The following is a 15,397-nucleotide window of genomic DNA, read 5'->3' as shown; positions in this document are numbered from 1 at the left end:
TGAGGTTACAGCAAGGCTTGGTAGGATAAGTCAATAAAAATTAATAATCAATAAGTGACGACAGTACAGCCTACACACAGCCTCCAAAATTGACCAGAAATTTTAACTTTGGAGAAGAGAAGCAACAATTCAATGCAGCAAACACTGAGGATTCAGAGCACTGACAGCAAAAGTCAAAAATTCTCAGAAATAGTCTTGCAAAATGAAAAGTGGTCATGAAAAAAGTTATCAAAGCTTAATTTTAACAAACAATTTTCACAAAAGCATCCAAGACCTACTAGCTTTCTGTAACCACATTTTTCAATATGAAACAATGCAGCTCTTCAAACTACTTTTATAACCAAGCTGAATGGGGTCCAAAAAATGAATCTGATTCCTCTCATTTCTTATTGGTGTCCCCAGTATTAGTATATAGGAACTTCCAGAACAAGTTTTCTTCATATACTTTAATTTCCCAGTATTTAGCATTAAACAAAGAAATCAAGACACTGAGAGCAGCTAGCTGTCCTTTGTTCCTCTTTTTTCATTTTAACACTTACACATACTAGCTGATATGTCTCCAGTAAAACAGACGGCGATGTAAAGCATGGAGCTGCCGACCAAAAGTGAAGTAGCATTCTACAGCCTGAAGCCTCCAAGAAAGAGCTGATCTTCCTCTAAAAGGCACAGACAAGGAATCCCTCCAGCATTCTTATTACAGTTTCCTGCAGAATTCCCTCCTCCATAGTTTGTACCAGAAGAGTAGAGTTTTTCTATCTAGTTGAAGATCTCATTATTTCCTTGCCTTTATGCAACCTTTATGCACAGCCTGCTGTATAGATCCATTCCATTTCACTAGCTGAACTTAGGTATATAAAGTTCATATGGCCATTTCCATAAAGGACCCAATATCTTAATTCTTCTGTACCTCTTCTTTCTGACAGTCCAACTCCTTTTCATCTGGTTGTGTTCAAACACATTAAACTTGCCACGTCTTGTGTCTAGCGATCGTGAATGGCAATGTCTTCCTGCCAACGACTGAACTGCCATCCAGCCTCTCACTTCCACTGCCTCTGACCCTGTCTTTCCTCAATTCAGACTACCAATGTTTCCCAAATCAGGCAGTATAAATTCCTCGTTATCTCTGATGGTGAAATGAGTTTAACTTTCCACAGTATGCATTTCTTCTACCTGTACCAGCTAGGAGCTCACACTGTCAAATCATTCCACTCTTGTCAGGAAAGTGAACTTAGCATAGCAGTTACAACTCATGACTGTTTTAATGCCATCAATCTCAATAGTGCATATTGCAATGAACCCAACATAAAAGTCCCACATGTGCCCCCTTCAGATGCCCTCTCCTGGCAGCTACAACTATACACACCAAAATCAAGTAAGTTTATATAAACTGTCACTTTTCAGGTTTTAAACTAACTGCCCAGAGAGTCCAAACTGATCCAAACAGAGAGCAAGTATACATTATCACAAAGGTCTTGGACACAAAGAAGTCACTGTAATAATGCCATTTCAAGGCAAATAAGGCTTGCAGACCTGTATGAACACCTGCATCAAAAAAACCGAATTATGCGAATCAATGCTGCTTCCACGTGCCCTGGTTAGTTTAGTAACTTTAAGCACAGTGTTAATTTCAAGCAATAAAAAGCCCACTAACCCGTACAAGTACTTCGAATAATACAGTGATCTATAATTGGACTGCAGTTCACGGTAATCTCTAAGCAGTGGTGTGCATTGTGGTGCTGAGCAGATTTGTCATCAGGGTTGAACTGAAAAAGGAAAACAACACAGAAATGTAGTATTTATTTAATTGCTCAGGCATTAAAATGAAATTGTTAGAAGTTCTGCTGAAGGTTGAGATTCTTACCCTGATTGTCATATATCCAACATAGGCATCTTCAGAACCCTCCATAAAAACGAAGGTGGAATCTCTAGTGTTTTCTATTATAACTTTATCTGCTACTTTTCCAGGTGCTGTAAAGAAGACATTTATTAAGTCTTAGTTTATGCCACTGAAAAAAAATTCCCCTGAAGACTTATAGAATTCTGTTCAAAGCAAAATAAATGCTATTCTTGACACATTAATAGTCTTCATGTCAAAAGAATCTTAAAACAAAGTTTCAAAGACAATGGAGAAACTAGTCTTTGACTAAGACAACCTCGCACCAATTTAACATCTGTACCGTGAGAAAAATCTTCTCTTGTACAGAGCTAGTTTTTGACTACTACTTATTACGAATGGAATTAACAGTTTAAACATAGATACTAGTCTGTATCTATGTAATTCTGCTAAGTACAATTTATTTTGATATTCGAAACCCTTTTATTAACGCTAAATACGTACATTCCATCACTAATTTGAACCAATTTAAACAACTACTTAGTAATCTGCTCATGACCTACAAGTGACCTCCCCATACTCCTCAAATGTAAGATTCAGAGTTTTGAACTGATATCCTCATTATTCTTTAGAAGAAAATCTAATAAAATTAGATTGAACTATACTTCTGAAAGTATGTACAGAAGGTATCAAAGTGGTTAATTTGAAAGTTTCCATTATCTGCGATTTGATTTCCTGTGTTAAGAGCAAGGCTCTGCTCTATTCTTTGCTCTTAATCCGAGTGAAGGAAATGTTTACATTGGTATGGCAACAGCCAGCAGAGGGAGCACAAGTTAACAACAGCCTTAACTTCGGTATAAATTCAGTGACACTCATTCACGAGCAAGGTAGTTCGTCTGAATCAAAACTGCACATTAAATATGCAAGCCACAAGAAGCTTTCCTCAATACATGAAATGGAAATACGGAAGTTTCACATATTATAGCAGACAACTTATCTGATAGCAATTTCAAACCATTCCCAACTTGAGACACGCAAACACGACCAACTATCTGCCCAAAATTCAGTATTTTATTGAAGAGCCTACACGCAGGATTTCTCACGAGCAGATCTTTCTCAGCTGTCTGTTGACACTAGTGCAGACAAGTGGTATGTCCTGTTCTTTATCACTCAGGCAGAAAGGTGCCAGTCAGAATGAAGCAACATTTACATCATTATCCAGCTTGTTCTCACTATCTAAAAGCCAGATCTCTGCTTTCATTACTGCAGAGCTGCAAATATTTTAAGGTAGTCTAGCTCTTCTTCATACCACTATTCACTTAGAACTAGATAACAACTAAAAGAGGCTTTGATGAGGACTTGTGTCATCATACAAAATATTTTTCTGCGGCCTGGTAACATTTCATATATAATTAACTGTTTTCCAGCATGGTGCAAATGCACTGACATATACACAACAGCAAGCCAGCATCTGAGAAAGAACAGCACCACAGTATTGCAGTTGAACCAAAACCAGAAAATAAATGGAGCATTTAATAGGCAATAAAAGAACTGTAAATTAATATCAGAATTGTGTTCCCTTCTTAGGTGGGTCAAGGAAAAACTGCACTTCACATTAGATGCTCTGAAACACTATCAAACAAAACAGAGATTTGTGGAATTGTGCTTGGGGGTGTTTGCTGTGCACTTCGATGACATTCTCCACAGATGCCTCCTTCCTCTCAGCACATGAGTTACTTTACAGGTCTCTGCGTTTGGAGGTCCCAGAATGCCCATTACGGAACATGCCAATTAGTTAGCCCACTGCATTTAGACTCTCTCCCCGGAAAAGGCTGAAAAGGGAAGAGGACTTGCTCAAACATTAGTTTAATTCTAAATGCATCAAAGAAATTCTCTGCAACATCCTAGTGAATAGCTGCAAAAGAAATAGTCAAAGAAATATCTATGTTTCAACTGGTAGCTTAGACCATTTTAGGAAAGAGAAAACAGCATAGAAATGGAAAAAGTAAGAAAAGGGCCACTAATTCCATAATCAAGCAAAACATATCTCCCAAGAAGTCTATTTGCTAAAGTCGAAGGGAGTCATGTTCCACAGGATCAGAATTCACGCTCACTTTAAGGACCAAGATGAGAACGTTTAGAAATAATTTAGCAGAAAGCCTACGATAAGGGACTGCCTAAAGAACTAAAAATTAACTCGATGTTGCCTCAGAATTCTTTTATTCCTCAAAAGGAATAAACCAATTTCACTTTTCAGTGCATTAATAGAAAAATTACTAGATTCTGCAGGAAGCAATTGTGACCCTGTTCAATTGCAGCAGGCAAAAAGTGCAGAGGCCCTTTTAGATCCTGCAGTCTGTAAAATCTACAGCAAAGAACACAGCTCCAAACTAATCTAAAATATAAACTTTTAATTCAAAGATGCAGAACAGGTATTTAAGGAAGAATTCAGGCATGTGAAACTTCTTTTACACTCTAAAGTAAAAAAACCCCACCTAATTATGACAGCCTTTACCACTTTAGATTTTTCTACCCTTAAAATGACAGTAATTCTTACTGTTTTTATTAATGTTTTGTCTTGACTGGAAAATCCTTTCATAACCCCTTTTTCACTTACTTGCATATTATTTAATTCAAATGGAAAATAAAGGGGATAAATGAAAGCTTTATCTCCTAAAATACAGAAAAAGCACATAGTCAGTGAAGATTCTCCAATCAGGACACACGTCTGTACAACTGCTGAAACACAGCTATTAAGATGAGAGACTTTGTGTCTTGAGTGAGATAAGCACTCCATGGAAGGCTTGTATTCCCGCAGTAATCTGACACCCCCTCCAACCCTGTAAAACAGAATTCTTTTAAGAAATTCAGAGGTATTTCCATCCACTGAACCAGATGCATCAATTTCCTTGCAGGACCTCTACTCTAGCTTCTTAACTGACACTCAGATAAGCCACAGCACTAGCAATACCTCCCGAAGGCTTCCTTCTGAACCCGACTCCTTCCCCTAGATTTAAGGGAATAAATCAATAACCCCAAAATTGAACAGACCAGGCATTATTCCGTAATAACATTTTGCTTATACGAGAAAGCAGAAGGTTCTTGAAAGCTCAAGGTATATAAAGCTGCCTTTCCAATAAGGCTGTGCTTCTGAAGAAGTCAGCAGAAGAAACTATTAAAGAAATTTGAGTAGAATTGCAGAGAGATTTGGTGCTGCCTTAATCCTACTATTCTGAAAAGCACGCCAGACTGAACAGAGAAGAGGTAGTTCTCCAAGGCTTAGTGGTTCACTTTAATTTGTTTTCTTTTCCAGACAAATGAAAATTGACTCCCTCTACAATGTCACTGACCATTCAGTGGAGAAAGCCCGACGAAGTGAAGAGACAGCAGTGCCAGAAACTGAAATATAAATACATCTAGCATTTCTGGATTCCTCTTGGAGGCTTTGTTCCCCAAGACAGCTATTCTGTTACAAAAATACACAATGTAGATCCCTTGCTTTTAAAGAACTGTAGTTAAGATAACTGTTTTTCTGAATAACTTAGGTTAATTCCAGTGGAAGGGAAAGCAGAGGGCCTTTCAAAACTTAAAAAGGAGCCAGAGAACATGCAAAGTTTAACCAGATATCAAAGATGTCATTTCAAGTCTCATGAAGTAATAGAGAAATTTTCTATTTTAGGACAGTGCTGATACAGTTTCTTCTGGATTTTAAACACTTCATGAATATGACTTGACCTATTTGTACTGGCATCTATTACTGTCATCCCTTTCTGGAAGAGAAGCTGGGGGTATTTTGTTATTTGTCTAAGGCCACGTCTGCATTAGCAAGCACTGCAGCATAACAGGAGTGGTACTACGGAGGGGAATAGTGCTGAGGCTCAGCCATCCACACCACACGTGTTGCAGGACAGCAAAGGCAGAAGAGACTGACTTCGACTAGTCCTAGCCTGGTCCCTCTGATTGAATGCACGACAACTATTAGAGTGCAATAACAGTATTCCAGGAACATGTCTCTTAGTCTAGTCTCATCCAAAAGGAATCCAGTTTGTGCTCCAAAACCTCTCCACAACACAAACCAAAGCACAGTAAGTGGGAACGTTCAGGATGTTAGCTTCAGAAATGTAGTCACAAACTGACAAACTAACATACTAACACAGCTGCATCTTGCAGATCTGCAGGGATAAGTTTTAAGTCTGACACTGGAACGATCTGACTGCATTGGTCAAACCCATTCTCGCTGCAGAATGCAGGCAAGAAATGGCAGAATAGGTTCACTCAAGAACAGAACAGTTGGTATGCAGAACAAATAGATACCTAAAAAGAGGGACCTTTTTTTACCCCCCCTTTCAAAAAAAACACCCCAAACAAACCAAAAAACCCAACCCAGACGGACAGTATCTCAGAAAAAGCAGGCAGCAGGCAATTCAATTCTGGGTTATCGCAGTGTAAGAGGGCCAAGACCTCTTAACCAAGACGTCTACCAGACATTAAGACAGTCTAAATTCTTACCACTCTATTATGCTACTAGGGATTAGCAAGCTCACAGCAGGGACAGGAAAAGCAAACAGCTCCACAAGCACCACAGTTTGCAGCCAGATGCATTGTATTATGTTAACTCTTCTTAAACCTTTCCTATTCTGAAAGTCTTATTTCCTTCTCCATAAAGGTTCTCCTTTAGAGGAACAGTTGGGAGATGAACAGAGAAAGAACCTCCAGTCTCAGAATCTTTCCGCTGGATGCTCTCATTTCCAACCTTGAAATGGGATTACGATGCTGAAGAAAATGGGACAGATACTAATTTGGGCTTGCTCCCACTGCTAGAATCTACTCTGGAGATAGGTTATATATAAACAAATTTCATAAGAACCACCTGAAAATTTCAACTGCAGTCACGTAACTGAGTATACTTTCTGACAAATTCAATTTTTTTTCCTCCTACTGAAATAAAAAGTAAGCAAACTATTCCAAGAACTAACAAGCAGACAACAGTACTTCAGCCTGAAGCATCAGCTACTTTTTAGTTAATGACACTTGTACAGAAAATACTTGTTTACTAGGCTAATGAATAAAGACAAGCATTTAGATTGGATATTTAATACACCAGGCTCTCTTTGTAATTAAGGTGGTAATTAACACAAGTCATAGTTTGAGACAAAGTATCTCAGTTTAAATACCTGCGCCGATCATGGTGATTGGAGATTCTATATATATCCATTCATCAGTATATATACCAGAGTGAACAAAGATAAGTCCATCAAAATGAGCTTCTTGAACTCCACCAAGAGCATCCTCAATGGTATCATAATACTAGAAGAAAAGGAACAAGTTTAGAGAGAAATACCCATACAAAGATATATAAATATTCTTAAGAACTGCTTTAGAAACATACCAACATATTTTCTCTTCCTTTATATCTTGCAGGATTACTGTAGAAGTGTTCAGCAAAGCCTGGCTTTACATGTGCTCCTTTGTACTGAAACAAGGAAAACAGTTTATAAAATCTTGCAGACAGGTGGATCTGAATGCACAGACAAGAGATCTACTAAGCCCCCAATTAACAAGATATTTGTTGATACCAGTTTGTTCCAGGAACAAGGGGTCATATTCTGACCTACCATATTAGGCACCCAAGTTGAAATGGCAACACCAAAAAGAGTCTGAGCCTAAGAGTGTGATCAACTAAACCAAGAGGCTAGCCTGCTTACACAGCCAGAAGCCTCTAAAGTGACTGAAAAAGCTTCATGTACCTTATTTGCTCCACAACGGGTGTTCTCATTTCCATCTTTTGATTTTTCTAGCAGCTTGCCACAAAACAAATTGCATTTATGTGGTGAGGAAAGAAGAATCCTATACCTTCACGTTTGATTGAGTACTGAACAAAGAAGCTAAGTCAACCATTTGTCCTCAACAGGCTTCATAATTTCATTAACCAATTGCACGCAACACTGTATAATACACTCACCTTGATATATTTCCCTCACTTACACTTTTCAAATATCATGCCCAGCCGTTCTTGCAATACCTTTGACACTTTGGATTAAAGGTTCAGTCACATGCCTTAAAAGGTAACTTGTTTAGGTCAAGTCATGTCAACTGCAAATCACTATTTAAGTCCAAGCAACATTATCAATATATTGTCTGGTTTACTAGAGGAAGATGCATACAAATCTGATAACCAGCATGCATGCTGGCTTAATAGTATATGACACAACAATTTTTTTGAGGTTTATTTGTGAGCTACAGACCATGACAATCTCTTCCACAGAATATCAGCGATGCAAAACATGAGGAAAACCCAAAACAGAAGAGCTGGATGCTCAAATGCTCCACTTTACCATGATGTGTCTCCCCAAGCTGCGCCTCAAAACACGAAATAACTTCATAACACAATACAGGAATCTCTCCCCACCTCCTCATACCATCACCTTATTTAAAGTCTAAAACCAAAATAATTAGTATTGTCAGCCACATTTCAAAGTTGGGTTTTTTACCTTTATAAACAATCTGTAAATTGGAATATAAATGAATACTACTGTTACCAGTTGCTGAAAGCTTTCTTTCCAGGGATTTGGATGTTCATATTCTTCTGGATTAATCTGATAAAATTTACCAGGTTCAGGATGCATCATTGGACGAGTGTACTCAAATACTTCCATATACAATCTTTTCCTGAGCAGAAGTGTCAAGCAGAAAAGAAAATTAATGTATTTCTGATTACTATTCCATTCTAATATAAACACACCAAATGTTAAAAACTGGGATTTTTCCAACAGCATTCACCAGTCTGTGACAGTGGATTTGACCAGGATCAGTACCAACCACTTAAAGACACTTCCAAAACAATTTTTCTGTTGGACTGACTTCTGTGTTTTTCTAAGAAAAATTTTGACATGTGTTTCACAATCCAAGACACAGTTCTCAACATGTAATTTCCACAAAGAAATTTAAGTAGTTATACTGTTTCTGGAATCAGAGTCTATTAACTACAGCATTGTTTTAACACTTAGGAAAGCTAGTAGCGTAAGAAGAACAAAGCTTAAAATGTTCCACCACCTCTTCCTCACCTTACCAAAAAAAAAGGCTAAAAAAAATGCATTCAGAGAGAATAAGTGATGCACTGTATTTCAGAAAGAGTTCATCAGTAGACAGATTACAGTGGTTCAAAAAGAAGCAAATAGCACACGAAGCATACAATTGGATTCTTTTGATTAGTGCCAGAATACAAATAATCGTAGTGTCTGAGCCTGATGATATTAAGCCCAGACTTACAAGATGACACTGAATTTCAGAAGTTGTAATTCATTTGACAAGACATCCCCAAAACGGTCTTTAAAAAAAAAAACGCTCCCCACACACACACTTTTGTGATGTTATACCCAAAGTTTGATCTTTTTCTTTTAGTCTTAATCATTATCTAAAAAAACCAAAAACAAACAAAACCAAACAACCTAGAAACATGTTATTTTTTCCCCTTATAAAATAACAGAAATTGAGATCCCATTTATCCAAGCTCTCAATAACCCAGGAGCAGGGTGGATTCATATTGGGGAAAACAGCCTGAGTATCCAACCATTAAACAAAACAAGCAAAAATAAAACCAGTCCCCATCCTCCCCAAAAGATCTAAATAACACCAGACAAAACTTGCATTTAATGTTAAGAAATGTGTTTCTTCTTTTGTGTAAAGGAATACAATCCCCACAGAAGCACGAAAAAGGTCAAAGAGGGGAAGAAAGGAAGGAGTGGCTACTGAGGGAATACCTCACCGATTTTAAACTGGACATTATTTAACTAGTATCTACACTACTAGAGAATTAAAAGTTTTACTGTTTAACACATATAATCAGATATTCATAAGTAACAAATAATGCTTAAGTAAACCAGACATATTAAAATACAATTGGTTTTAATTCAACTAATTGCAACCAACATTTCAGTTTTTCTATTGCACTGGCATCTCGTGCAGCACATCTAATATTTCTCAAGATAATGAGGAATAGCTTTTCGCTTACCACAAAATTGGATCATTAGCCAGCTCACTGAAGCGTTTACACACACAGGCTGCTCTACAGAGATCCTGCTCCAGCAGGTAGGAGAAGATCTTTAGAACGACTTCATCTGGCAACTTCTCCTGAAGATATTGTTCTGCAGGGGCTGCTATTAAACAGTAATCTGTATAAGATTATTGACATATTTAACCAGACCAAATTATGACCGAAGTAGATCACCAACTTGCCATTTGAAAGATTCACATTTAAAATGCCAATGATCTCAAAGCAACTTTTTTTTTTTTTTTAAGTACATTTCATCTAAATCCAAAGGCAAAAAAAGTAGTAAATGGTTGACTGGAATCAGGCTGAAGTTACAGACTTCAAGTCCTCTTTCAGAACTTTTTAATTCACCTTTTCTATTGGAGGAATCAATCTGCACACAATTGCAGATGTTAAGTAGGCTACTGTGCACGTTCCAGATATACTCGCTCCTCACCGCTATTACATTCATTGTGGTTCAATTAACCCACGTTATCCATACAATAATCCAGTCCCAAAGTCAAAATCTCTGCAAATGTTTTCAAACGCAAGAGAATTTACTCAGAAATAGTCACCATCTAAAAAAACTACTAGTAAAACTTCCTTGTTCTCCCACAATGAGCACATTAGGAAAAAGGATGTCTGCGATGCAGGAAACCACTAGCAAGCAGCAATTCCGAAGTCTCCCCCTTCCACTTACTCTCATTTAGGCTCTTTTCTTTTAAAATGAAAAAATCTAAGCCAGAGTTAAGTGTTAGCCTTGCCAGATGTTGTCTTTCTTCAGAGAGCTTTGAGAAAACGGCATTCCTGTAACGCTGTGCGGAGACGTGTGCGCACTTTGTTAAAGCCCCGCTCTTGGACACACATGCACTCTACGTACCCCAGTTCATGTAGGAACCCCCCAGCTGCAGTTTGTGTTTCTCGTGAGACACTTCTGTGGCAGCTGTCCTCACAAACAAGTTCTGTTTGCACAGGTCACTTGTTTGGTTATTGTCCTTGGGACACTTTCTCAGGCAAGTTCAGAGGATTTGTATGCAAGGCATTAAATGTCCTGCTACATTCATAATGCACTTACATCCGTGTAATGCCTCTTGCATTATTTGTTTTTTCCTAGAACATCTGAACCTAGGGAGCAAGAGGGCCATCATTTTGGCTACTACAGGAAGCCTACTAAAGTGGCCCTCTGAAAGACAACCTACTAAATTTGAGGGAACAGCTTTCTGAAAAATAGTTTCCATGTGAGATTCCACCCCACCCCATCCCCTCCGCCCCCCCCCCAAAAAAAAAGCCCCCTAGTCTTCCCTGAGCAAAGCAGCCCAAATAGCGATGTTGTTTCCAGCTAGAAGAGGCACGAACTGCAAGGACCAGAACTGTGGCTTTTAGGAAGATGCTAAACTGTGGTCTACAGACGACATCACCAGAACCTGTGTACTATGAGAGAACTGATTAAAGCTGTTTTTCCAGGGTGTCATGCTTACACCTGTGGTCAGATTAGTTAGTAGAAATTCTGAAACATTACTGACTTTGCAGTGGCTTTCCCTAAACCTGTTCCCTGTTCCTTCTTGCACCATTGTATGAATGTCACCTTGGTGATTCACAAATACTGATTTCCTCTAAAATGCTAGGAGGGCATTTATCCAGTTGACTGATGCTGCTCTTAACAGTAACGCTGCTTACAGTCATAAGCTATAGATACATGCCACTTTTGTACAGCATAGATTTCTGTTGGATTAAAGGGATGAGTCTCACCATTCCACATGCCAATAGCTATTTGCTCCCGAAGTATCCTTTAGGTTGGTAGTACTGATCATGGACAGAATCAACCAGAATTTTTTTTTCCTCACCCTTACCCATCCTTCTCCAAAATAATTATTTTATGGATCAGCTCCTTGTTGTAGTTCATTGCAAAGCTACAGAAGTGCTAGCATGAGCACAAGGAAGGAGACAGGAATGAATGCCCAGAAGCTGGCCAATACAGTATCCTTCAGCAGCTGTATTATTAATACCAGATTAAAAAAATTACTTTTATTCAAAAAAACAAAATAAAATTACGAGTCAGGCTGAAGCCAGTAAACTAGCAAAACTAATAAAAAGCAAGTTATCTGGAAAGGCCTTAGGCTCAAGAGGCACTTGGGGAGCATATACCAGCAGTCCATCAGGTGAATGTGGTTGGGTATCACCAAAAAAGTGTTACATGCACAATCAATGCTGCTTTTTAAGAAGGTCTTTTTCCACTGAAACTATAAAGGCAGCAGCAATCCATTCTACAGTCCTAATTACCCTTGAAATGCATCACAGGGTAACTGGACATTGCTTCTGAATTCATCTTTTTCTGGTAGCTTTCCAGTTAGATGTGGAGATAGTCTTCTACTGTCTTACAAGCTGAAATGCTATGTTGCGAATGCGAGGCTGTAAATCCTCACAAGCCTTCCATGACTCGTCTTCTCCTTTTAACATACAGATCCCCAAGACATACAATTTGATCATCTTCCCAAGACAATCAGCTACTTCCCTAAACAACCTGCAGAATTTTTTGTTCCTTAGGAACTTGATTAATTTTTATTGAGGAGGGAAGTTCACTAGTGTAGCGCCTCCCATCGCTCAACAGTTCATACTCCCATTTTCCTCCCTAGGTCCTATCTCGAAACAAAAACTGCAATCCAGATGCATTTCCTTACTGCAAGGGGCATGGACCAACTTTGATAGTGTCAAAAAAAACTTCTTGCAATCAAAAAAAAAAATGCCTCAATAAAACCCCACCCCACCCCCTGAAGTTTTTCAAGTTGTATTTACTCGGAAACTTAGGCACTGCTTGCAAAAGGAAGACGATGATTTTACAGGTGTTTGCTATCCTCACCCACGTTTATCCAAAATCCTGTAGAAGTGCTAGATTTAATTTAAATTGCCCTTCTGCTCAATTTAGAAAAAGGGGTTGATATAAGATTTCTCCTCTCAAATCTCTGATATGGTCATTACTAGGTGGAATTCTCCAGTATAATTTGAAAGCTAATTTGCTTCTTATGTGAAGACTTAAATACCCTCTGGGTCCAAGAGGGAATTCCATGCTTTTGTTTTATAAATTCACAACTGGGGTATCTTTTAGTAATATGTTCTTCCTCCCGGTTTACAAAAATAAGCCGAAACAGTTTTAAAGGTTTGTCTGGCCTCCAAATCAGAACCATTTGTGTGCTGCAACTGCTTACAGTTTTATGCCTATTGACAAAGTGAAGGTTAAGTCTGAAATGTATACTCTTACTAAAAAAAAATAAATTGACAGTTTTCCAAAAAAGTGTTAAAAATAGACAAGAATAAAAATAAAAACAAAGTGCAAGAGGTCATCACCAATCTATCTTTTCCCTAACATAAGTTGACAGTTGAACTATTTATGATTTTAATAAAGTGTTAATATACTAGACAACTGAAAATTAGAAACACAGCTGGTTATGTCATTCTGTTTCCACAGGATATGCGTGAAACTATTTCAGTTTCAATTTTGCTCAGTTAGTAGACAGAAACTAGTATAGTAATACCAAGACAGAGGGCAGAGAAAGCTGCCTGAAAGTGAATTACCTTCTTTGTACAAAGACCAAGAATGCCATCCCATGAATCCCAATTTGTAAATTATGCCTTGTATGGATACCTTTTTTGTCTATTTTAGTGGAGAAGATGGAGACAAATAGGTTTTGTTCCGTAAGGAGGCATTTAGTAAAAATATTTTCTTGTTAAGTAGAAATACGTCAGAAAACATAGCATGCAGTGTTCTTGGAGGAGTGTCTTATAAATCAATAGGAGAAGTCAAAAATAAATTTAGAAGGCAGTAAGTTCTGTGAACTATGAGTTGTCCATGTACCTAACGTACAGAACAATCAGTGAGCGATCCAGTAACCTAGAGTATCTACTGTGACTCTGTAGTTCAGAGAAAAGGAAGAAATTACTTGTCTCTGAACCAAAGTCTCCCAAAGATGGTTAAAAGTCAGCAAGAACTGCCCAGCATAAAACAGATATGCAAATGTAGTAATCTTAAAGCAAGAGAGGAAAAAACCTACACAGTAACAAACAAAGAGTATGTCAAATGATTAAAACCCTGGATTAAAATTATATGATGAGACAAGAGGTACTGAAGACACTGAAATATCCCAGTAAGAGGAAGCCTGTTTACAGTTGAGGTAACGTAAGGAAATAGTCAGAATATACTGAATTTTAATATTTCTGTAAATTAAGAAATATTATAGTAATGCATGATACAAATATTTAGATTACTAAGATCTAAAAGCTGTCAATGTTTTCTACAGATGTCAAACAAATGCTGAATGTGTAGCTTTACCAGTCATTTGTGATGTAAGCAGCACAGCTCCATCATAGCTTTTCTTATCTAAATTTTTGGTTTCTTCATTTTTTGTATTCTACTTAAAAGACTGTAAGTGAAAAATTATTTACATATTTTCTATAATGCGTTGCTTTCTCATCAAGATTCTTGTATATTCATTAATCATTCTGTCTCAGGATTGAAGAACTCATTGTCTACTGCAGAGACCACTGGAGGACAGGGTTGCAAATAATAGGAAAAAAACATGTCAGTATTTCAAAATTCTAATGCGTTCTTCTTGACAGTATCTGAGAGTAATTCCCCCCCCCCCTTACAATTTGAAATAGCAACTCTCTCTCAGGAGCACTAATTCTGAAATCAGTATTAAAATAAGGAATAGTCTTTTGTTTTTTCCCCAACTACTGGCTCCACTCCAGTTGGAAACACTAATTGACTGGCATTTCTCCTTTCATCTCTGCCAAATTTTCCTCAACCTAGGGTCCATACCAGAAGGAACGGATCTCCACGAAGACATTTTCCTGTGTTTCTAGTCCCATGCCTTCATTTCATCTACAGTTCTAACATAAACAGTTGTACATTCCAGGTGACAATACACCATCTCCACTGATGACAATCCAGGAAGTCTCATGCTTACAACTCAGTCACAACAGCTATCATTAGCTATGCTAACAAAAAAACAGGGGCGGGGGGGGAGAAAATCTCACTGCAATCAATACTTGTACAAATTTACAGCGATATCTTGCAAACTCAATGGGGAAAATAAAAAATAACCATCATCTATACTGGGAAAGAGATTAATAGAAAACTAGGAAAGAAATTAATAGAGAACGGGCTGAGAGAGACACTCCCTTGTTAGATTGTGACTGGTTTGAATACAATCTTGAAAGTACAATTATAAAATCATTGTTTACAATTCCTCTGGTAATTCCACGCTGGAGAAGCCTCCACAATCCCGGTACTTTCTCCACATGAGCTCAAGAATGTAATAAAAGGAATGCACAGCGAAAGTGTAGAGAATTCCTTTGGAAATTAGTGTCATTCATGCTGTAATTTGTACCACAGGACTCCAGTGGAAAAAAAAGTCACATACCTTCACTAAAGCAAGGAGGCAAGTAAAAGTATAATGAAGAACACATCAACAGTGAAGGACATTGAAACTAAGAACTGGCAAAAGAAACTGAGCCTATGACAAAACAAGTTTGCACAA

General features: G+C 37.9%; 1 protein-coding gene across 3 annotated transcripts in view; it reads right to left on the bottom strand.

The window, feature by feature from the left end:
• FBXO11 (F-box protein 11) overlaps positions 1 to 15,397 on the bottom strand; it is a 78,119-nt gene that overhangs the window by 22,179 nt on the left and 40,543 nt on the right. The window contains exons 4-9 of one of the 3 annotated variants that reach the window (XM_063328118.1): positions 9,846 to 10,005; positions 8,374 to 8,503; positions 7,224 to 7,307; positions 7,009 to 7,141; positions 1,862 to 1,968; positions 1,652 to 1,763 (exon numbers count right to left, since the gene is read on the bottom strand). In XM_063328118.1, the coding sequence (XP_063184188.1) occupies positions 1,652 to 1,763; positions 1,862 to 1,968; positions 7,009 to 7,141; positions 7,224 to 7,307; positions 8,374 to 8,503; positions 9,846 to 10,005 (726 nt within the window). The remainder of the gene's footprint in view (positions 1 to 1,651; positions 1,764 to 1,861; positions 1,969 to 7,008; positions 7,142 to 7,223; positions 7,308 to 8,373; positions 8,504 to 9,845; positions 10,006 to 15,397) is intronic. The other 2 variants (XM_063328119.1, XM_063328120.1) reach the window with 2 other exon arrangements.

This window comes from Chroicocephalus ridibundus, chromosome 3 (assembly GCF_963924245.1).
Source record: "Chroicocephalus ridibundus chromosome 3, bChrRid1.1, whole genome shotgun sequence".
Taxonomy (NCBI): Eukaryota; Metazoa; Chordata; class Aves; order Charadriiformes; family Laridae; genus Chroicocephalus; species Chroicocephalus ridibundus.
The sequence above is the reverse complement of the archived record's forward strand: the minus strand, read 5'-3'. Positions and strand labels throughout refer to the sequence as shown.